Raw genomic sequence first — 24,788 nt, forward strand, 5'->3', positions numbered from 1 at the left:
CCATCTTATTTGTTTGTTATTTCTCTGTGTAAACCACCCTGAGCCATTTTTGGAAGGGCGGTATAGAAATTGAATTATTATTATTATTTCTTGTTTACACAGTCAGACAGGTGTTATTGACTGGTTTGTTTTATTCAGACATCGAGTCCTTCCCAAGGACCTGGGATGGCTGAATTTTATTGTCAATTGTTATAGATATCGTCGCAGAATATAGGCTGTTCCCAGTAAAGCTGCTTTTTGTAACTGGCTGATGGTGATTTCTGTGGCCCCTATGGTGTTGAGGTGCTCTTCAAGGTCTTTTGGAACTGCACCCAGGGCGCCAATTACCACTGGGATTATTTTGGTCTTCTTCTGCCACAGCCTTTCAATTTCAATTTGTAGATCTTTGTATTTGGTGATTTTTTATTTTTTATTTTTTTCTTCTATTCTGCTATCCCCTGGTATTGCTATTTTTTATTATTATGTAGGATACAAGAGTTCTCTAGAGAGGCACATCTATCAAATTTCACTAGTCTTTATTTAATTTGAACAGATCCATTAAAAACAGATGATTAAGCAACTGCCAATAACCTTTTAAAAAATCCATATAAGTTCTCATGGTGTACACTTCAGCCATTTATGCAGGAGAATGTACGACAACTGCAGTTCATTCAGGCAGTAGTGGGTCTCCTGGCATTGCTGAAAGTGCCTCCAGATTCCTCGCACGTGGCCATCACCTTCTGGCGCCTGCACAAAATTCCATCATTGTCCCCAGCCCAATTTCCTATGAAAGACAGATTGCCCATTGTTGATCCTTTGGCCCAGCCACCAGGGCAGAGTGACTCTCTCAGCCCTTGCTCAATTGCTTTAATGATATCCCAAGGCTGGCCCAGCTCACCCTGAAAAATAATTTCTGTCCAGGCACCTTCTGGTTTGGGGCCATCAAATGCATCAACGGCTGGAACGAAGCAGAATTAATCAACCATGGAGCATGGAAGCATTTCTTCTACTAGTATCGAGGCACATTCAATATTGTACAGTGCCACCACGGGGTGTATAGGATCTCAGTGCTCCATTTTCTCAACAGGCTTCTCAACTCGGGGTTGCGATTGTGCGCCACCCAACGCAGCTGGGTGTGATCCGCTTCCCCTTCGCTTTGTCTGCAAGCCGTGGGAGGGTTCCACCTGCTCAGGGGCAGAAGCATGCATATTTGGGAGCAGAGCTTGGCCACTCTGCTGTCCCAGGACACTAGCATGCTGTGATCGAGTCAACAGATGGTGCAGTATTGGGGCTTTATTTCTGCCACGAGGGCTCTCAGGTGAAGAAGCATATGCACCGAGGAGCAAAGCTTGGCCACTTTGCTGTCCCAAGTCACTAGTGGGATGTGGACGAGTCAACAGATGGTGCAGTATTGGGGCTTTATTTCTGCCACGAGGGCTCTCAGGTGAAGAAGCATATGCACCGAGGAGCAAAGCTTGGCCACTTTGCTGTCCCAAGTCACTAGTGGGATGTGGACGAGTCAACAGATGGTGCAGTATTGGGGCTTCATCACTGCCACGAGGGCTCTCAGGTGAAGAAGCATATGCACCGAGGAGCAAAGCTTGGCCACTTTGCTGTCCCAAGTCACTAGTGGGATGTGGACGAGTCAACAGATGGTGCAGTATCGGGGCTTCATCACTGCCACGACAGCCCTCAGCACTCAAGACAGAATGTGAAGACGCTCCAGGTTGCATGAAGGGTACAGGGATGGGATCCTGTGCGCAAGCCAAGGAGAATGCCTCTTTCTCCTCCCATGAGGAAGAAAGAGTTCCCTCATCGGAGGAGAGAGTTTCATCATTGGAAAGCACAAGCTCCTCACCATCAGCTGCAGATGCATGTGCACCTGGGAGCAAAGCTTGGCCACTCTGGTGTCCAGAGTCACTAGTGGGATGTGGACGAGTCAACAGATGGTGCAGTATCGGGGCTTCATCACTGCCACAACAGCCCTCAGCACTCAAGACAGAATGTGAAGACGCTCCAGGTTGCATGAAGGGTACAGGGATGGGATCCTGTGTACAAGCCAAGGAGAGTGCCTCTTTCTCCTCCCATGAGGAAGAAAGAGTTCCCTCATCAGAGGAGAGAATTTCATCATCGGAGAGCACAAGCTCCTCACCATCAGCTGCAGATGCATGTGCACCTGGGAGCAAAGCTTGGCCACTCTGATGTCCAGAGTCACTAGTGGGATGTGGACGAGTCAACAGATGGTACAGTATCGGGGCTTTACTCCTGCCACGAGGGCTCTCAGTGCTGGAAGCAGTTCTGGGTTGCTTGGGGGGAACCATCTCTTTATGTGATTGGCTGGCGGAGGAGACTGCACCTTCCTCTGCAGGGCGACGAGATTGCAGAGACCATGCCAGCTCCAGCAAGCAGGAGATATTACTGGTTTCCGAGTCCACACCCTCCACTTCTGAAGATGGAGGATCATTGTGGGTTTCTTCTCTCTCACATGCTGTAAGGACTTGTGGGGAGTGCTCCCAAGAGCTTGAAGGTGCAAGATCGCCAGCTTTTGGAAAGGGTGACTCTTTGGGGCAGTCACTAGAGCGTCTCATGGTTGATAACTGCAAAGACAGACAGAGACCAGGTTAACACAAGAACAACAGTACTCTCTTTTAGGGGCCTCCAAAGTGGTTCAAATGTCCTGAGGTTGGGCTGCTTCCTGAGGTGGGGGGGATATCTTTAAGGACGGGGAAGGGTGCTCCTACCCCTCCCCGCCACATTTCACCCCACCGACATTGTCTTTTAAAATTGTCCAGTAGGGTGGCAGCGTACCTCCTTGCCACCTTGGTGCCTCTTCGGACCGGAAGTGGCCGGTGCACATGCACACATCGTGCATGTGAGCACATTACACACACACATGCATGCAGCACATCTGGCCACTTCTGGTCCAAGGAAGCCATTTTAAGAGACCGTGCCAGCAGGGGAAATGCAGAGGGAGGGGTAAGATCACCCTCCCTCATCCTTAAAGATATCCCCACCACCACCTTCGAACCAGCAGGCACTGGTTCCATGCACACCACTACCTCTTATACAAACACCAAGAGCTGGTCGTGTACTGCAATAGCCAAAAGCACGATCTGCCAGTCAGTAAGCCCCAAGATCTTCAGTCAGCCATGAACATATTGGCTGGCTTACGCAATACCATTAGGGCAGGCAGGGTCAAGTGTTTCTGGCTATTGCCCCTGAACTTCAGAATTCCCTCCTAGAAAGCTTTTTGAAGAGTCTGAAAAGCTTCATTTTACCAAGCCTGTGAGAATGTGTTTCTTGCTGGGTTTCCTTGCTCTTTTTGACTATACTGCAGTTTTAACTTTTATTTTTTATTATTTTTTATTCATTCAATTTCTATACTACCCTTCCAAAAAAAGACTCAGGTCGGTTTACACAGATAAATAATAAATAGATAAGATGGATGGATCCCTGTCCCCAAAGGGCTCACAATCTAAAAGGAAACAAAAGATAGCACCAGCAAGAGTCACTGGAGGTACAGTGCTGGGGGTGGATAGGGCCAGTTTTACTGATGGGGAACCATTATACATTACTTCAAGTTATGAAAAAGCAATATCTACACATGTTAATAACAGCAGCCTCACCCAGCAATAGGGGAATGTTAATTATGAACACCTTTTCTTCTGCTTTCCCAATTCCTAGGAAAGCACAGAGCTGCTTATAGAGGATAAAGAAATCACTCTCCCACAATAAGCCAGCCAATAAAACCATGCAATGGATGCAGACAATCCCGATGAGACAATCCAAACTAGGAGTAACACACACACAAACACACACAACCCACACAGTACAGAACCGTGCCTCAAAAATCAAACATAATCCATGAATTATGCAACAGGAAAACTAAATGTCTGCCAAACCACACATGCCAACCCACAAACACACATACATCCTCTGAAGTCCTTCAGTAAGCTCATGCCAAGGGATGGAGGAAACGGTTCCGACAGATGCCATAGGCAACCCCTCCATGGCATGGATCTCATTTGGATGACAGCGTCAGGCACTGGCAGCCTTGAACCAGAGACAGGAGATACCTTGCTCTGCTTTGCTGTGACTGCTCACCAGAATAGGGAGATACTTGCCTACCACCTGTTGTGTTTAGGGAGCCTCAATGGTGCTGGCTGCAAGCAAATACTGTAGCGTCTGGATTTCCCAGTTGTCGCATGACAAAAAGGGCCTATGGAGTTGCATCTAACCCTGTAAAGTCTCAGATGTTGACCCAATTCCTTAGCAGCTTGTCTTTTGAGAGAAGACCCAACTCCCCTATACAGGTGAAACTCAGAAAATTAGAATATCGTGCAAAAGTCCATTAATTTCAGTAATGCAAATTAAAAGGTGAAACTGATATATGAGACAGATGCATTACATGCAAAGCCAGATAAGTCAAGCCTTACTTTGTTATAATTGTGATGATCATGGCGTACAGCTCATGAAAACCCCAAATCCACAATCTCAGAAAATTAGAATATTACATGGAACCAAGAAGACAAGGATTGAAGAACAGAACAATATTGGACCTCTGAAAAGTATACAGTGTACTGTGCTTGATTGGCCAGCAAACTCGCCTGACCTGACCCCATAGAGAATCTATGGGGCATTGCCAAGAGAAGGATGAGAGACATGAGACCAAACAATGCAGAATTGCTGAAGGCCGCTAATGAAGCATCCTGGTCTTCCATAAAACCTCATCAGTGCTACAGGCTGATAGCATCCATGCCATGCCGCACTGAGGAAGTAATTGCTGCAAAAGGGGCCCAAACCAAGTACTGAATACATATGCATGCTTATACTTTTCAGAGGTCCGATATTGTTCTATTCTTCAATCCTTGTCTTCTTGGTTCCATGTAATATTCTAATTTTCTGAGATTGTGGATTTGGGGTTTTCATGAGCTGTACGCCATGATCATCACAATTATAACAAATTAAGGCTTGACTTATCTCGCTTTGCATGTAATGCGTCTGTCTCATATATCAGTTTCACCTTTTAATTTGCATTACTGAAATTAATGGACTTTTGCACGATATTCTAATTTTCCGAGTTTCACCTGTATTTATCAATAAAACCAGTCCATGCCTCCTTCCCATAACTCAAGGAGGCTTACAGAAAGAGGCAGCCACAATCCCAACACAAAGCCACAATCCTTCAGTGATCATAAGAGAGGTCCAAGTGAAAGGTCAAGCAGAAGGTGGGAGAGAATTCCACAACTGCAGGGCAATTGTTGCAAAGGGCCTGATTCTTCTAGCACTCATTTGTGTTTGTTTCTTATTTATATTCCACTTTTCTTTAAAAATGCAGCTTATCACAAGTGTTGACACAGTAAGAACAACACACAGCATTTTTAAAAGCTAAAGGTCATTGATCAGGATAGGAACTTATAACTGACTTCTTTGTTTTTCTTTAGTAAAGTGTTCATTAACTGCCCACCACTCATTAAGACTGTCATGTGAGATTTCGGGTGCAATCAGTTCATCTGGTGGTAACTTGGGGCTGGGCCTTCTCGGTAGCTGCTCCTAGGCTGTAGAATGCACTCCGCATGGGAAGAAGAGGAGGTTTATCATCCCTTGAGACTTTCAAGAGAGCCATAAGTAGCTTAGGGGAGCAAAGGTATGGCAAAGAATGTTGCTAGGGGAGCAGAAGTTCTGCTACGCATTAAATACTTACAGACATAATATTGTTAGTTTATCATCTTCACAAAATGTCTTTGATGTTTTCAGACTTCTTCAGAAAAGAGAGAGATTCCTCTTAGAAGATACTAAGGCTCTCCACACAAGCCGTGTGGAGAGCCTAAGAGGGCTCTGTGGGCAAAGCGGGCTTGACCTGCTCTCCCCACACATGACCATGTAGCTTGCCCTGGGCCACCCACACAATTACTGGCTCCACCACAGAGTCCGTAGAGGAAATGGGGATCAGGGGGTCCCCAGAAGTCAGAATGCCCCACATGAATGTGTGGGGCATTCTGGGGAGCCCCCTGACACCAGGAGACTTGTTGTAGCCTCCCAGTCGGGGGTCTCCTCATGAGTCACCCTGGCAATATGACTCACCCTGGCACCCTGACTCATGAGTCACCATGGCACCCTGAGCCTTTTGGAAGGGCGGTATAAAAGTTTTAATAATATATAAATAATAATAATAAATAAATACACGACCAGGTAAACAGGGTTAGTGCAGCATTCACTCCACTAACCTCATTGTGGGGGGAATTAAGAGGGCTTGCCTCCAGGAGCTGCTCAGCTCCTGGCAGTTCACACGTGCGGTGGAAACACATGCGGTGGCTGGGCTCCCTTCTCCACTGCATGTGAGAATAGCCTCACTGTCTTTTTGGATTCAGCAAAACCTTCCAGTCTACTTTCCAGGCTAGTTCCGTCTTCCTGTCCAAGACATGTGGCAGCAAAGACTGGAGTGGGGAGAGAGGGCAATATCAGAGAGCTGAAATCTGCAGGGGAGAAGACTCTGCACACATCATCTCGCCCAGCTGAGTTCCTAGCCAGGAGGGAAGTTGAGGGATCAGCCCAATTCCTGGGAGGCTGGAGGTGTCTCCTAGATATCTGGCTGCACTGGCTTCTTCTGTAGTAGAGGAGTGAGTGAACGAGGCTTATTAAAAGAAGAAGACGCCTTTTATAATAATTCATTCAAGCTGTGAGGAAATAGGCCTTTGTTCAGCTCAAAGGCTCATTTGAGCTTCATAAAAGAACTTCCCTCAATGGTAAAAGCCATTTTGACCTGTCAGCATGTCTGCTTTGTCTTTGTGTATTCCTTGTCTTGCATGAGCCTGCTGTGAATCAGGTCACCTCCGTTTCCCTGGACCAGGAAGACACTAAACTATTATTGGTACCCAAACCATCATGCCATACATTTCCCTATGCCACTATCATGGAGAAATATTAGTCCGATTCAGACATTATGCTGTTCGAGTGTACAGATGTCTGTTTGTGTGAATGATTGTCCTGGTGTTCATTTTAAGAGTGAGCCTGAATACAGACCTTTCAAATACATGGTAAAGATAGGAAGTGTACTTCTGTACTTGTGTTCAACATAACATGTGGATGGCTGTACCCGTGTACAGATCTGTACAAGTGTTGAACGTAATGTGCGGATGGGCCTATGAAGTCTTTGCCAAGTGCCATCCTGCTAGGATATCTGCTCAAATCCAAGAGGAAGGTTTTTAATTAACATCCGGCTGGCTACACCTCTTTTCTGTGCTAGACAGCAAATTTGCAAACTTCGTTCGTATAAAAGTGAAAGCCAGTTTGTGTGTAGGGGAGAGAGGGCCTTCCTGGGGTTGCTGGTTCTAGAATGTTACCTTCTGTGTTGGCTCAGCTTTGTTAGCTGGGTCAACGCTGCATTGCCCCTAGGAGCGTGCAGATTTCACCATGATAAAAGCTTTTGTTTTCTGAGCTACAACTTAAGACCTAAGCTCCACTAAGCCTCCTGTCTAAACACCAGACAGCAAGAGAGGTACCTTGCTTGCACATTTTGACCTTGTTTGCCTGTAAACTGTCCTGCTTTTTATATTGACTTAAACTAGATTGATTGTTTTAAGCTTTTCCCGTGCTGGACATACGTTCCGTTCCATCTCCCCACAATGCCCACTCTGGCCTGCCCATTCTTTAAGAGGTTTTGAAGCATTTTGCTATGTTCTGAGTCCACCCTGGTTCTAGAAGGAACAGGAAAGAGTTTTACTGTTATTTCTCTCATGAGAGGGTGGTGGCACCGATATTAAGGGTTTTAATGAAGTGGGGGGAGGCCCAGGGGCCTTAATGGAAAGCAAAAAACCTCCCCCGGGTTGCCACACAAGCCATGGGACATAATATACTATGAGGCGCTTCACACAAGTGGTGTGAAGCGCCAAAATGGGATCTGTGAGGAGAGCGGGTTTGATCTGCAATCCCCCCCCCAATGCTGAGAGGCTTATCATGAATTGCTGCAGTGAGGCACCGCGCCGCGGCAACACACGATTGGAAAAACGGGGTTAGTGGAGCGCACGCTCTGCTAACCTCATGGGGAGGAGATTGAAGTGGGCTTGCCACCAGGAGCCACACAGCTCCCGTTGCAACACACAACCAGCCGAAACTGGGCTGGGCTCCCAGCTGGTCGTGAGAATAGCCTTTATGTCTGTATTGCATGGAGCATTTTTACATGAATCGGTGGTTACAAAAAGCCAGGCCTTATCTACCTGGTAGGAAATGTAGGCCCAGAACTTATTATTTATTCGATTTCTATACCGCCCTTCCAAAAACGGATCAGGGCAGTTTACACAGAGAGATAATAAATAAATAAGATGGATCCCTGTCCCCAAAGGGCTCACAATCTGAAAGGGCTCACATAATCTAAAAGAATTTGACTGGGCGCCTGTATACTTTTAAGAACCATGTAGCATTTAAAAAATAATTCTAGAGAAAGCATGTGTCCACCACACCACTGCCTTGAGGGTAAAAGTTACTACCTTGGGTTTTCTCTTTGATGAAACTCTTAAGCTGAAAAACTCCCTAGAATTAGAAAGTCTACAAGTCAGATTGCAACTTCCATCAGGTATATTAACTATTGCTCACCAGCACCCCAAGGAAAAAACCCTACTTACTTACCTGCCCAAACCAGACTTCACTGAGAAATAGCCATTTGCACCAAAAGGCTCTCTAGGGCAGGTGGAAAGAGCTCTTTTTATAGAGAGTCCAAGACTGGCAGGGTTTCAGGGGCCCAGCCAATCGCCTGACAGCAGAAATAATGGCAGATGAACCTAATTTTATTGGACTTAATGGGGAAGGCAGATCACCTGGATGGCTTCCTAACCAGAGTTTAAATAGAGATGGACCTATGTAAGAGAATAAGAAAGCAGACAAGAGGAATAACTCCATGATGATGATACAGTAGAACAAGAAAGAAATAACAAAGCACACTAACAACAAAGAGAGAGGAGGCGGCTCTAGGGTAGAGGAAGTTACGTAGAGTTTGATAAATAAATGAATAAAATAAATAAATTAAAATAAAAACAACAATAGTTTGTTTTCTAGAATTCCTGACTTTTTTTACGTAATGGGTTTGGGGTTTGTTGTTGTTTTTTGGGTTTGTTTGGGGTTTTTTGACATTTTGTATTTTACAGCATTTTTCCCCAGTTCCCCCACCTCCGAGCCCAACCTTCCCTTCCCCCTTCAGCACTGGTGGGGGGGGGGAGATGGGAAAAGAAAGGAGAGACAGAAAGAGAAAGAGGAAGAAGGAGAGCAGAAGGGGAAGGGAGGAAGAGGAGAAGAGTTACTCACCATTGCACTAGAAGGTGTGGGTAGAGCAGAGGGGTTTTTCTTCTAAGACTAGTTCAAGGAAGTTTTCCCAGATTTCTGGCCATTTATCCGATTTGTTTACTTTTATGAGAGCCCATTTTTCATGTGCCACTAACTCAAGCACGTCCTGCACTTCCCGACTTCTAATCAGTATAAACATATTAAATTAAATCAGAACATGGATCTTACCTGGGACTGTCTGTGTCAAGCATGCATTCTATCCAAGAAACTACTACAGCTTCTCTCCAAATGCCTAGTAACAACTGGGGAGAGGAGGAAATTCCTTAGCCATAGATAGATAGATAGATAGATAGATAGATAGAGCGAGCGCTAAGATTTTTGGAAGGGCAGTCTAGAAATCAAATAAATAAATAAATACAGTATAAATAAGACTATGGGTGGCACACTGGAGGTGACTGGAAGAGTAGGCAGGCATGGCCTTTTAAAGCTGCAGCGGGGATGGTGGCAGATGTGGTGGCAAGGGCTCCTCCCATGGGCTTCCCGCCTCGCAAATCCCCTGAAATGGCCCCCAAATGACCCAACTTTTGGAGGAAGGTGGGTCCAAGGAAGGAGCTCTGGCTGCCATCTCCACCATCCGGGTGGCGAGAGAGGCAAGAGCTTCTTCCTCTGGCCTGCCTTCCTCCCAAATGCCAAGTCGGGCCATTCTCGCTCTCAGTACTAGTGAGTAAAGCAAGTTTTATTTTGACTCATTTCTATACCACGCTATATGAAATCTGAGGGCAGTTTACAATCTAACCTAACCACCATATAAATAGATTGAAATTACCATAAATAAAACTTTTAAAGATCTTAAACTAAAAGCCTGATAAAACAGGTGTAGGTTCAAAAGTCGTTTAAAACAACCAGAGATGGGGAGAATCTGATTTCATTAGGGAGTGTGTGTTCCAGGGACTCGGGGCAACCCTAGAGAAGGCCCAGTTTTTGGTCACCACCAAATGAACTGGTGGCAACTACAACTGGACCTCACCCAATGATCTTAAGAGATGGTGGGGTTCATGATGAAGAAGGTGCTCTCTGTACATGTCTGTACACGTAGATGTTTCTGTGGACAACTTTACATGAGTTCACTTTAAATGTGATTCTTGGTGCATGCCCCCCTCAAATATAGGGTACATATATAAAGAGGAGAGCTGGTCTTGTGGTAGCAAGCATGACTTGTCCCCTTAGCTAAGCAGGGTCCACCTTGGTTGCATATGAATGGGAGACTAGAAGTGTGAGCACTGGAAGATATTCCTCTCAGGGGATGAAGCCACCCTGGGAAGAGCATCTAGGTTTCAAGTTCCCTCCTTGGCTTCTCCAACATAGGACTGAGAGAGACTCCTGCCTGTAACCTTGGAGAAGCTGCTGCCAGTCTGTGAAGACAATACTGAGCTAGATAGACCAATGGTCTGACTCAGTATATGGCAGCTTCCTATGTTCCTATGCCCTTCTGTATGAGTGTTTAATGTAATGTGTGAACAACTGTACATGCATTCAGCACTATCTGTGCATACACTAGACTCACATCTTAATATGCTTTGAACATAGTTTATGAATAAAACTCTTGCTAGGGGAGCAAATGGCCTTTATTTCCTGGTAACTATTTCCTTTGATTTTGTGAATAGATCAAATCTTCTGAGATCCCATTGCCTTTGACAAAGTAGACCACTGTGCTCCAATTTCCCACGTGTGCCAGATTTCCTAAACTGAAGTACTGATAAGAATATAAAATGGGATTAAATGATGAGATTAATTAATTGAGCCGCTATAGATATTTTTGTGAATGAAATTGTTGCAAAAAAGAGGGACTACATTAGCAGCACCTCAGAGCGATGATTTATAAATATGGACCTTGCAATATTAAACTTGGATTTGTCCCTTCCCAGCCACAACCCATTTCTAACAGCAGAAAACTAGTCCAGAACATCAGCTCCAAAGGCATCTGAAAACAAACCCTATTCAACCCCAGTTATGCTCCAATCTTGCTCGGGTTGAAGTCCTTCTTGGTAGCATCCAGGGGCGTAACTACAATTAGGCAGGGGGAGGCCGTTGTCTCGGGGGCCCCCGCCTTGGGGGGGGCCCTCAGAGGCTCTCCCCCACCCAATCTTCCTTTTGAAGTCATTAAAAAAATTCTCCTCCTTGTTCTGGCACTATTTCCTTGTTTGTCTCACGAGTCCACCCTTGGAGGGGCCCCTCAGAGGCTCTCCCCAAGGTGTTATCTATACCTTGCAACTAGTTGGGATAGTTAGCAGAGTCATTGGGCCAGAGGAAGGAGAGGTAAGCAGTGACGGTGGGGGGGGCGGGATTTAAGAATCTTGTCTCAGGGCCCATTCCAACCTAGTTACGCCCCTGGTAGCATCATATATTTCCAGGAAATGCATTCTGCCCATGTTTAGGGATATACCATTGATACGTGTTCTTCGTTCTACCATTTGCCTCATACTTGGCAATAAATGTGACCATCTTTCTCCCCTTGAGTAACATTAGCACTCTTGGAAAAGGAGACAGGTCCCTGTATGGAGTAGTAACTGGTTAAAGCCATGTTCTGTTGTATGGCATGGACATCAGTGACAGCCTAGGAACATAGGAAGCTGCCATATACTGAATCAGACTATAGGTCCATCTCGCTCAGTATTGTCTCCACAGACTGGCAGTGACTTTTCCAAGGTTGCAGGCAGGAATCTCTCTCAGCCCTATCTTGGAGATGCCAGGGAGGGGACTTAGAACCTAGATGCTCTTCCCAGAGTGGCTCCATCCCCTAAGGGGAATATCTTACAGTGCTCACACATGTAGTCTCCCATTCATAAGCAACCAGGGCAGACCCTGCTTAACTAAAGAGACAGGTCTTGCTGGCTACCACAAGACCAGCTCTCCTCCCTCAACCATAAGCGCAGCTCCCTGTTAAATTGTTTTGGGGGCGCTGTGTGAAGCCCAGTCGAAGCCGAATCCTCTGCACCATCCTCCTGACACCATACAAAAGTGACTGTTCCCACTGTGCGGTGCTGCACGTTACCCAGCACCAGTAGGGCTCCTTTAAAATAAATTGCACCCTCTTGAGCAGGGGAGGAGCTATAATTGGACTAACGGATTCAAAGAACCAAAGCTACCCAGCTCCTGAGACCTGCCTGGCTTGTCCCTCAACCCTCCCCCTGAACTCTGGCTGGCCTCATTTCCCAGCAAACTTCATTGTGGGCTGGGTATTCTCTTTGTTCTCTCCAAGAAAATGAAGAAGACACCCAGCTGACAACAAAGCCAGCTGGGAAATGAGGTTCGCAGGGCCGTGCTCGCTCTATTTTAAACACATTAACAGGACCACACACCCTGGGGCAGACTAAAAAGGATCGGGGGGGGAGGGGAGAGGGTGTGGAGGCCCTGGATTTCAGCCCAGAAATCCAGGGGTAAGAATGCCTCTGCCCCTGGTTCTAGTGGAACATGGTTCTAGTGAAGAGCGAACCACTTTTTATGGGTTGTTTACCAAATATTTTGTATCTAGTATCTAAAATACTTTTTCGAAGTATTTTGCCCATCTTTGAACTTCACATACTGTATACACTAAAGGGATCTGAGCTGTCTGAACCTGACCAGGAGAGGGATCTTAGGGTCATGATGGATAGCTCAGGGACAATATCAACTCAGGGTGTGGAAGCTGTGAAAAATGCAAATTCCTTTTTCATCACCAGGAAGGGGATAGAAAGTTAAAATGCTAATATTACAGTGTCCTTAGTGTCTCCATCGGCTAAGCCTATAGTGCAGCATCGCAGAGATGGCCAACACATTTTGTTTCACACAAGCCACAAAAAGGCAAGCCTCTGGCACAGTGCATTATATTCAAATACATCTCAGGGTGGCTTGGGAATTCCAAACTCAACTTTCTGATTATGAAGCCTCATATCTCCAAAATATTTTATGGTTGTTGGCTGATTCAGAAGTCAAATCTTGGGCCAAAAGGGAAGTCCCTGAAAGCCATCGACAATCACATCAAAAGCCTGCCCTCTATGCCAGATCTTTGCAAAATTCACGATTGCATCAGTTCTCCTCAAGCACCAGTTCTCTGAACCCGTTTATCCTACTAAGCACTAAAGGGCTTTACGAGTAGAGGTAGTGAATAAGGGAATTCGTCTTGTTTGTACTCATTAAAGTCATTCACACAGCCAAAATCCCTGGTGGCTAAGGAGGGCTAGGGTGGAGGCAGGAGTATACCTACCTTCCCCCACATGAGCATCGGTAATCTTCTGCTGTGCTGCACCACTGTGCACATGATCCCCGCTGTAGCAAGTGGCATGGCGTCCTGGAGGCCAGGGAAACTCACCCTGTCCTCCAGAAATCCCACAGTGCACCATGTAAGGAATGCAGTGGATTGAGGGATTGCCCCTCAAGCTGGACACTCTAGACACAAGATTGGGATCCCTGGTAGAAGGGTATGCAGCACTCATGCCCTTCTACCTGAGAAATAGCCCAGGGAATATTCCTCGGCTACCCAGGGGGGCAGTGCTGGGATCAGCCACAATCCTGGCGCTTCACACGAGCAGCCCTACCACGGTAGGACTGCACAGACCTTCAGATAGGGCTGCTTGTGTGAACAGCCTCTTTGTCTCTGCTCTGAGCCCACCTGAAAGGTAGACTGATATTCTCAAGCTCCTTCTTTCCTGCTTTTTCTCCTCTCTTCCCCAGCACCATGAGGTAGCTGTTGGAAGTGAAGGACAATGTACTGTCTCTTGTCTCAATCACATAGGCGGACAGACTAGTGAGTCAGAGGGCTAGAGGGTCAAGACATTGGTCATCCCTTCTCTACTGCTCTGACACTATCCCTTTGATATGTAGATTGCTAATCTCAGGGACTTCCTTCCTTCTCCCTTCTCTTCCCTTCCTTCTACCTTACAACATGCAAGCTCCTTTCCCCTGCACCATGTGTGCAGAGATGCAGAATCCATCTGCATCCAGCTAGCTACACAGATTAGAGATACCATCTCCTCACTTTCCTATCTAGAATGGAGTTCTCTAATAAATACCACTTATATTAATTTGAAACTATGAATTGGCTCAAAGTTACTTTACTCTCAGCATACACGCATGCCTAACTAAATTCCGCTGTTTTGTGCCTCTGTGTACTCTGCTATAATGAAAAAGGGTTTCTCTTACCAAAAAGAATTCCCAACAGTAGCTAGATGCAAGACACAGGCTTGCTAACCCAGCATATGATTTCCCTAATAAACATTTTGGAACTTAAACATCAGTCTCCAGGTACTCTTAGTGAGCTGCTCTCACCATGCACACACACCCTCTGCTGCATAAAATGCTCACCTTCAACATGCAAGATCCCAAAGGTATTTGATAATCCATTTTTGAATGCTACATTTAAAATTTGAGGGGGTGGGATATAAGATTTTAACTCCTCTACTCTTAGTCTCTTCTTCAAATTTACCTGAGCTATTTACACCACCTCAGGACTCAAGATTCTTAAGCCAAGATATAATTAGACTGAAGGGTTTCCACTAGTCAGGCATCACTTTAGACTTAATAAAGGGGGAAGCTTATAGATATACAATGCTCCTGGCTTCATCTTTTTCAACTCAGCTCCTTTATGACAAATCCAAGAATAATTCTGCAAGCCAGTAGGCAGCTAACAAAATTTGAAGCACTAGTATTAGAAGCCTCAGAGTCCTTCAAAGGTCTGGTTTCTAAGTTGTACAATATGATCAGTAAAATAACTAATCCCCTAATTGGCCATAAGTTGAACTGGGAGAATGATTTTCAACAGGAAATTAATGAATCAGATCAGAAGAATAAATAGAAATGGAAGCCAGTTGTATCATCTTCAGCACAAATTGAGGAGCACTTTCTCAGAGTATATCATAAATGGTACACTACTCCCTCAAAATTAGCTCATATTAAGAATGCTTGAGCCCCACTTTGTTGGAACAGATGTGGAGCAGGGGAAAACATATTTCCTCTTTATGGTCTGAGGTCTTTAAGGAAATCAGCAAAATTGCAAACCAGAGTATATACTTAGGAACATAGGAAGCTGCCATATACTGAGTCAGACCATTGGTCTATCTAGCTCAGTATTGTCTTCACAGACTGGCAGCAGCTTCTCCAAGGTTGCAGGCAGGAATCTCTCTCAGCCGTATCTTGGAGAAGCTGCCAGGGAGGAAACTTGAAACCTTCTGCTCTTCCCAGAGCAGCTCCATCCCCTGAGGGGAATATCTTATAGTGCTCACACATCTGGTCTCCCATTCCTATGCAACCAGGGTGGACCCTGCTTAGCTAAAGGGAAAAGTCATGCTTGCTACCACAAGACCAGCTCTCCTATAAAGCAGTTAAGTGTGTACAGAGGTACGTAAGAGGAGGTCCCTCCATCTCTGTGTTGGGGCAGCAAAGGTTTTTGGACAGCAAAATCAACTGAACTTGTATACGTCTTAATGAAGCAGGCATGAACTACATCAAACCATCTAGAATTTCACTCCCCAGGAAAAACCAAGCACATACAACTCATTTAACCACACTCAAATACCCCAACCTCTTAATGTCTGTTTTAACAAATTTTGGCCTAGGCACCAGTTCAAGATGTCTCTAATAAGTACTGCCCTGAGCATCACGGCCCTGCCACAAACAGAGATCCAGTTGGCAGGGACTTGGAACATAGAAAGCTGCCACATATCGAGTCAGACCATTGGTCTATCTAGCTCAGTGTTGTCTTCACAGACTGGCAGCAGCTTCTCCAAGGTTGCAGGCAGGAATCCCTCTCAGCCCTATCTTGGAGAAACCAGGGAGGGAACTTGAAACCTTCTGCTCTTCCCGGAGCAGCTCCATCCCCTGAGGGGAACCTCTTGCAGTGCTCACACATCAAGTCTCCCATTCATATGCAATCAGGGTAGACCCTGCTTAGCTAAGGGGACAGGTCATGCTTGCTACCACAAGACCAGGTCTCCTCTGCCTAGAGACAGGGACTTTTCAGTTGTCGCCTTTCAGCTTTGAAACGCCTTCCCTGGAGAGCTTCGCCATGCTCCCCTCCTTCAGTGTTTAAGAGAAAATTTAAAATACATCTTTTTAAAGAGGCTTTTTAATGTTTTGTCAGCTGCTTCTATCTGGTAAGTTCTTTTGTTCCATTTTTAGCTTTAAAAATATTTTAATTTAAAACATTTAGAATTTTAAATGTGGTTTTAGCCTGGTCTTTTAACTTATTTACTTTAAATTGCATCTGTTTTGTTGATGTTGTGAGTCACCCCAAGCAGTAGTATACTGGAGGGACAGGGTATAGATATTTAAAATAAATGAAATGAGCTCTAAGAAAGCTTATCTAGAGGAGTTTCACAGAAAAGGCTGAAGAAAAGATGACCCAAAAGGATCCAGGGGACAGAGCCTAAACCCAGTTTCCACAACCCAGTTTCCACAACCAGGCCACCCCATCCTATATCGAGGATATAGCATCCTATATCGAGGATATAGTTTCCACAACCAGGCCACCCCATCCACTACCTCACAATAGGCATGTTAGAAGAGGCCTCTTCACACTTTCAGGGTCTTCATGTAAACTTTAAGTAAGCTTCCCTTTTATTTTTATTTATTCATTCATTCAATTTTTCTACCGCCCTTCGAAAATGGCTCAGGGCAGTTTACAGATAAACACAGTTAAAATCAATCAGCAATTAGAACAGAGATTTTAAAAACACTGTAAAACAGTTAAACAAAAACAGTTTTAAAATCCTGAAAAGCCAGGTACATTTAATGAGCCCCTGGTGGTGCAGTGGTAAAACTGCCGCCCTGTAACCAGAAGGTTACAAGTTCGATCCTGACCAGGGGCTCAAGGTTGACTCAGCCTTCCATCCTTCCGAGGTCGGTAAAATGAGTACCCAGAATGTTGGGGGCAATATGCTAAATCATTGTAAACCGCTTAGAGAGCTCCGGCTATAAAGCGGTATATAAATGTAAGTGTAAGTGCTAAAACCCTTTTCAACAGTTTAAAAACCCTGGAAGGCCAGACCAAACAGATAGGCTTTAAGGGCTCTCCTAAAAGTCAATAAAGAGTTCAAATTATGGATTTCTGCAGGGAGTGTGTTCCATAGTCAAGGAGCGTCTACAGAGAAGGCCCACTTCTGAGTCTTCACCAGACGTACTGGTGGTAACTGGAGACGGACCTCCTCAGATGTCCTTAACGTGCGGAGGGAATCATGCAGAAGAAAGCGCCCTCTAAGGTAACCTGGATTTAAGCCATTCAGGGCTTTAAAGGTAATAACCAGCACTTTGTATTTTGCCCAAATACAGCCAGTGCAACTGTTTCAAAACAGGCACAGTATGGTCTCTCCAAGTTGCCCCGGAGACCAGTCTGGCTGCCGCATTCCGAACTAACTGAAGTTTCCAAACTACGTACAAAGGCAGTCCCACGTAGAGCATATTGCAGTAGCCAAGCTGTTTTGAGGTCCTCCTCTTCAAGGAATGGATGCAGCTGTCGAATCAGCTGAAGCTGATAGAAAGCACTCCTGGCCATGGCCTCCACCTGAGATACCAGGGTGAGGCCTGGGTCCAGTAGTACTCTCAAGCTGCGTACCTGCTCCTTCCGGGGGAATGTAACCCCATCCAGCACAGGAAATCTAACTCATCCCTCAGATTCTGAGCCCCCACAATGAGTACCTCCATCTTGCTTGGATTCAGCTTCAATTTGTTATCCCTCATCCAGCTCATTACTGCCTTTCCCCCAACCAGTATGGTGTAGTGGTTCAAATACTGACCTAGAGAGACCCATGTTCAAATACCAGCTCAGCCATGAAGTGTACTGGTGACCTTGGGCCAGTCTCCCTCTCTCAGGGCTGTAGGGAGGGCAAGAAGGAAGAAGCATTCATGCCACTCTGAGCTCCTTGGAGGATAGGTGGGATATAAGAATTCTCTAGAGAGGCACGTTTATCAAGATTTCACTGATCTTTATTTAATTTTACATTAAAAGCAGATGATTAAGCAACTAACAGTTTCGCCTGTCAATAACCTTTTTAAAAATCCTTAAAAGCTCACTGGGTGACACATTTATGGGTCAAGAACATATGCCAACTGCAGTTCATTCGGGCAGCAACGGGCCTCCCACTGGATTGCTGGAAGTGCCTCCCAATTCCTCACACATGGTCATCATTGTCCAATGCCTGCACAGAATTCCATCATTGTCCCCAACCCAATTTCCTTTGAAAAGAAAGGCATAGCCCATTGTTGATCCTTTGGCCCAGCCACCAAGAGTGAAAAGGGCAGAGTGACTCTCTTAGCCCTTGCTCAATTGCTTTAATGATGTCCTAACCCAAGGCTGGCATAGCTCATCCTGAAGAAGAATTTCTGTCCAGGAACCTTCCACTTTGGGGCCATGAAATGCATCAACTGCTGGAATGCATTGGAATCAACCGGGGAGCATGGAAACATTTCCTCTACTAGCGGCCAGGCACATTCGGTGTTGTATAGTGCCACCACGGGATGTGTACCATCTCAATGCTCCATTTCCTCAGCTCCCAGTTGCAATTGTGCAGCACCCAAGTCAGGTCCTCTCAGTACAAGCTTCTGGGACGCAAGGGGAGAGTGGAAGATCACCCAGTGACGCCGTAGTGGGTATGTGCCCAAACTCTTGCCGTCTCCTCTCCTGGCAAGCTTCACATTTTTGTTGCATATCTTGCACACAGCCACAAGTTTTTCCGTCCCATGCATGAAGAAGTGTTGCCACATAGGTGAGCTGCTTTCTGTTTGCTTTGGCTGCAAGCCGTGGAAGGGTTCCACCTGCTCAGGAGCAGAAGCATGCATATCTGGCAGTGAAGCTTGGCCACTTTGCTGTCCCAGGACACTAGCGTGCTGTGGTCGAGTCAACAGATGGTGCGGTATTGGGGCTTTTTCACTGCCACGAGGGCTCTCAGCACTGGAAGCAGAGTCTGAAGAAGCTCCAAGATGCATGAATGGTAGAGTGTCCTTATCTGGGACGTTGGTCGAGCGGAATGCCTCTCTCCCCTCACGGAAGATACGTTCTGCATAAGATAAAAGAGATGCCACCGGCTCAGCTGCAGAAGCATGTGTACCTGGGAGCAGAGTAGGGCCCGTCTGGTGTCCAAAGATGGTAGCATTACTTGTAGCAGCTGATCTAACATGCATCACTGGGCCTTCATCATCACTGCTTGGAGGACTCTCAATGATGGAAGGAGTGTGTGAAGCAGTTCTGGCTTGCATGGGTGGAACAGGGAACTTACATTTTCGTTTGACGGAGGAGAATACACCTTCCCCCATAGGGTGGCAGAATTGGCTAGAGCAGGCATGCTCCAGCATGGAGACATTTGTTTCAGAGTCCCTGTCCTCTACCTGCATTTTTGAAGATAGAGGATTGTTGTGGGTGTCTTCTCTCTCATATGCTATAGGGACCTGTGGGGGCTGCTCCCAAGGCCTTACAGGTGAAACATCTCCAGCTTCTGGAAAGAGTTCCTTTTCTGGGCAGTCACTGGAACGTCTCATGATTGACAACTGTAAAGATAGAGACCAGGTGAATGCAAGAACAGTACTTTTATGCACACGCCAAGAGCTGGTATACTCCAATAGCCAAATGTGTAATCTGTCAGTTGGCAAGCCCCCAATTCTTGGATCAGCAATGAACTTATTGGCTGGCCTTACACAACACCATTGGGGCAGACCAGGAGAACAATTGCCTCTGAACCTCCTAGCAAGTTAGGAGTTCCTCTACCGTCTTTCTGGAGAGAACGGAAAACCCCATTTTATCAAGACTTTGACATTTTAAGTTGCTTCATTTTGACTGCGAACCACCCAAAGTCATTTTTGGATAGGCAGTATCTTCTTTATATATATTTCTCCTAGGCGTCCCTGTCGCTAATCCCATGTGTGGCAGCTCTCACAAGAGTTCGGGATAGCAACAGGATGGCCGGGAGTGGGGGGGGATGGCAGCAGCCGGACGGCGGGGAAACAAAACGCCAGTGAACGGTGGCGCGACCGGGGGTGGGCGGGGAAGAGGGCGGCCAGCCAGCTGGGAAGAAAATGGCAGCAACGGCAGTGGGCAGGCAAAGCAGGGGGGACAGCGGTGGAGGCTGGTGGGGAAATGGCAGCGGAGGTGGGCGGGGAGGAAGACAGTGATGGCGGCGGCAAACTAGATGCCTGGCCAGCCGGCTGCTGGGCGGGGAGGAGAAGTGGCGACAGGCAGGGAGGAGAAGCCTAGCTGCCGAGGGAGAATGAAATGGGGCTGAAGGGGAGGAGACAGGGAGAACTAGGGGCGCAAATGCTCTGAGACAGGCCAGCTAGTATAAATGAATGATTGCTGGCAGTGTGCTGTAGGGAAAGATGAGGGGTGTGGAAAGAGAAGGAGGGGGAATCCTGCATGTCTTTGGATGGCATTAGGTGTGAGGGGCAGTGGGTTTGTTTGGGATAGGCTCCTGCTTGAGTAAAAGTTAGGCAGGTGTGTGAAGAGATAGATACAGGGGCGGAGTCACCATTGGGCGAAGAGGTTCAGAGAACCCAGGCTGCCGCGCCTGAAGGGCTGCGCCTCGCAGCCCCAGAAAACCCCCCGCACCCGACGTCAGATGCGGGGGGTGATTTCACTCCCAAATGGGGCCACACAGCCCCATTTGGGAGCAAAATCAGCCCACGCTGCACTGGCAGAGCAACCAGAGTGACGCTCCCTGCCTTTTAGAGGCAGGTATAGCTTCTCCTGGCCACACCGCCAATGCAGCGTGGGCCAATCTAACTCCTGAAGGGGGCCACCACTGGCCTCCCTCCACCACTGGATGGATAGGAAACCAAAGGTAGATTTTTCTCTTCCCCGAACAGTACCAAGCAGAGAGTCCGGAGGCTGAAGATGCCAGGTTGATATTCTGGTACTACATCAGTAGATCACAGATGAGGCAACTCATTCCTAAGCAGCTGAGCTGAGAAGACAGAGGCAACTCTAGAAGCCATTTGGGGAATCAAAGGTGTGGCAAAGAATGTTACAGGAGTGCAGATATTGCAATACATTGAATCTTTACAGAAACACAATAGGTTAATGTTGTTAGTTTTATCATCTTAAAGCTTCCTTGGCATTTACAGACTTATTCAGAAAAGGGATAGATTCCTCTTAGAAAACAATGAGGTCATTCAAAAAACGAAGAAATGTGTTCTGCCTGGGTTTGGGAGTGGTGCGTGCTCCCAGTTTTCGGTTGTGTGGAAGCAAGGTAGGAGGAAAACCTGGGTAGGAGCACACACAGCTCCCAAATCTGGGTAGAATGCAGTTTGGTTGTGTGAATAACCTCACAGTCTTTTTGGATTAGGCCAGATTTTCTCATCTGCTTTCCAGGCTAGGTCTCTCTCCCTGTCCAAGAAAAAGAGGAGAGCTGGTCTTGTGGTAGCAAGCATAACTTGTCCCCATAGCTAAGCAGGGTCTGCCCTGGTTGCATCTGGAGATTTGATGTGTGAGCACTGCAAGTTATTTCCCTCAGGGGATGGAGCCACTCTGGGAAGAGCAGAAGGTTCCAAGTTCCTTCCCTGGAGGCATCTCCAAGATAGGACTGAGAGAGGTTCCTGCCTGCAACCTTGGAGAAGCCGCTGCCAGTCTGTGAAGACAATACTGAGCTAGATAGACCAATGGTCTGACTCAGTATATGGTAGTTTCCTATGTTCCTAAGTGGCAAGAAATACTGGGGTGGGAGAGAGGGCAGCCAGGTGACATCTGCAAGAGGCATTACCCTGCACCCCCTTCTGCACATTTGACCTCACCCCACCCAATTCCTGGCCAGGAAGGAAGCTAAGGGGTTAAGTGGAGATATTTGCAGGGGGCTTTCACTGCCCCTTGGAGCCATCTCTGTCAGAAGCCACGCAACAATGCAATAGCACCAAGTTTTCATTCCAAGTAAGCTCAAGTTTTCCGAGCCATAAACACAATCTGACTAGTTCAGGGGGTTTTTCCACTGCAGGTAAGTCCAAACTCTTGGAGGAAAGGAAGAGGATATAAATATACTAACATGTTCAACAGAGAGATACCAGGAGTGGGAAAATCCCCCACTATGGAGTTTCACAACATGGGAGACAGACAGCATGTAAGCTCTGACCAGCTCACCTAGTTCCATCACAGAAGAGGTGAGATGTTCTTAAAAAGTGAAATTCAAGAGGTGTTTCAGTAAATTGTGGCTCTGGGGTGATGGGAGTTGGAACTATATTGTGCAACAATAGCTAAAGAGCCAGGGTTGCCTATTCCTGTCCTAAAATGTTCCAGAACCTTAGGTAATGTGATGGGATTCACTTTGAACTCATTTAAAGCTGCATCATGACAGTAACGTCTTCAAAATCCAAGATACTCAACAAGCCCACTGGAGTAGTTCCTTTACCTCTGTTTTAGTGAGCAGGTTCACATGAATCAGTGGATGCAAGAAGCCAGGCTTTTTCTCCCTAGTAGGAATTGTGCTCCCATATATTTGTAAGAGATGTGTAGGAGGGGGACAGAATCTAAGTGCAGCTTTTCTCCAACACACCACAGTATTAACATGAGAACCTACAACACTGGAGTTTTCCCTTTGTTGCACCTCTAAACCCAGAAAACTCCCAAGAACTGGAGAGGAGAGCTGGTCTTGCGGTAGCAAGCATGACTTTCCCCCTTAGCTTAGCAGGGCCCACCCTGGTTGCATATGAATGGAAGACTTGATGTGTGAGCACTGTAAGATATTCCCCTCAGGGGATGGAGCCGCTCTGGGAAGAGCAGAAGGTTCCAAGTTCCCTCCCTGGCAGCATCTCCAAGAAAGGGCTGAGACAGATTCCTGCCTGCAACCTCAGAGAAGCTACTGCCAGTCTGTGAAGACAATACTGAGCTAGATAGACCAATGGTCTGACTCAGTATATGGCAGCTTCCTGTGTTCCTAAGTTCCACCTTACTAGAAAGTATGAAGGTCAGATTGCTCCTTCCATCAGGTAGAACTATTTCTCATCACCATGCAAAGACAAAGCCCTTTTTACTTACCTGCCAGACAGACTTGCTTGAGAAATGACTATTCACCCCCAAAAGGCTCTATATGGCAGGTGGAAAGAGTTCTTTTTATAGGGAGTTCAGGACTGGCAGAGTTCCAGGGGTCCAGCCAGCCAATCCCCTGGCAGCAGAAGAAATGTCAGATGAACCTAATCTCATTGAAGTGAGTGGGGAAGGCAGATCACACCTGGGTTGCTTTCTAACCAGGGTTTCAATATAGCTGGAACTAAGAAAGAGAATAAGAAAGCAGACAGGAGGAGTAAGTCAGTGACATAACAGAAGAACAAAGATGAAGCTACAACACACAATAACAACAATAACAGAGAGAGAGAGAGATGAAGCGATAGGGGAAACTGCTTAAACCTAATCTTGAATCAAGATTTTTTTACTCAAGAGTAGGACTTCTTACTCTCAAGAGGCCACAATGGCTGCCACCAATGTTTCCAAACTACAGAACCTGCAATAATTTTTATATTTCATTTCACAGCAAGGGTGGATCTTATCTATGGGCAAAGTGGGCAGTGCTAATCTTAAATTTCTCAGTCAGCCATGTTGCTTCTGCCTCCTTTTTCTATGCCTACAACCTTCCTCTGTTGTTTCCTGCTGCGCTTGCCTGCAGCCTGCTGCTGCTGCTTCAAAAGTTGTGAGGGTGGGTCAGTGGCGGAGGGAGGCTGGTGGCGGACCATGTTCAGCCACTGCTGCAGCCCACTGGCCCCACCCCCTGCATCTGATGGCTAGCCACACCTCCAGCTAGCCACACCTCCTGCATCTGACATCAGACATGGGGGCGTGGTCTCCCTCCCAAATGGGGCCGCGTGACCCCATTTGGGAGGGAGATCGGCCCGTGCTGCATTGGGCAGAGCGAGGCAGGCCTTTAAAGGCAGGGAAGAGCTATTCCAGCCACACTGCCAATGCAGCGTAAGCTGATCTCCCTACCAAACGAGGCTGCGCAGCCTTGTTTGGGAGGTTGATTGGCCCCGAGGCCAGGAGTGGCTCTCCCTGCTATGCGGCCCCGTTTGGGAGTGAAATAACACCCCCGTGTCTGACATCAGACACGGGGTGTGTGTCTGGGGCCACAAGGTGTGGCCCCTGGGGGGAAGCGGCCCGGGTTCTTTGAACCCATTCGCCCAATGGTGGCTCCGCCCCTGGGGTGGGTGACATTAGCACAGAATAAAGGGAAATATATATTTCAAATACTAATGTTAATAAGGCAAGAGTCAATAAGCATGCTCACTTTTGTTTCTGCAAAGTGGGCAGTCTTAGGGCTGCCCTATAAACCAATCAGAGAGTGACTAGGCTGATTGACTCCCCGGGCAACCAATCAGTGCCCAGAGGCTACTCAGAAGAATCCAATCACCATTTTGGTTAGAGAGCAGGCTGTCTCGCTGTCCATTGTTAAGTCTTCTGGATTCTTTGTTTGTGTGTGTTTGGAGGGTAGGAATGCAACCTCTGCTTTCTCTCCCTTGTTCTTTGATCTGATTTTTATTTTTTATTTTAACATATTTTTATACCGCCCAAAACATATGTCTCTGGGCAGTTTATAAGA

At 46.6% G+C, this 24,788-nt stretch overlaps 2 protein-coding genes across 2 annotated transcripts; both read right to left on the reverse strand.

Annotated features, from left to right (window-relative positions):
- Positions 1-498: 498 nt before the first annotated feature.
- LOC128323015 (uncharacterized) lies at positions 499-8,637 on the reverse strand. Its single transcript, XM_053245493.1, has 2 exons — positions 8,605-8,637; positions 499-2,576 (listed from the first exon to the last, which is right to left on the reverse strand). Exon 2 carries the CDS (start codon positions 2,565-2,567, stop codon positions 1,044-1,046), a length of 1,524 nt encoding a protein of 507 aa, XP_053101468.1. The 5' UTR covers positions 2,568-2,576; positions 8,605-8,637; the 3' UTR covers positions 499-1,043.
- A 9,551-nt stretch (positions 8,638-18,188) lies between these two features.
- LOC128323020 (uncharacterized) lies at positions 18,189-23,373 on the reverse strand. The gene is made up of 2 exons (XM_053245504.1): positions 23,237-23,373; positions 18,189-19,767 (listed from the first exon to the last, which is right to left on the reverse strand). Exon 2 carries the CDS (start codon positions 19,756-19,758, stop codon positions 18,754-18,756), a length of 1,005 nt encoding a protein of 334 aa, XP_053101479.1. The 5' UTR covers positions 19,759-19,767; positions 23,237-23,373; the 3' UTR covers positions 18,189-18,753.
- Positions 23,374-24,788: the final 1,415 nt, after the last annotated feature.

Source organism: Hemicordylus capensis, chromosome 1 (assembly GCF_027244095.1).
Source record: "Hemicordylus capensis ecotype Gifberg chromosome 1, rHemCap1.1.pri, whole genome shotgun sequence".
NCBI lineage: Eukaryota > Metazoa > Chordata > Lepidosauria > Squamata > Cordylidae > Hemicordylus > Hemicordylus capensis.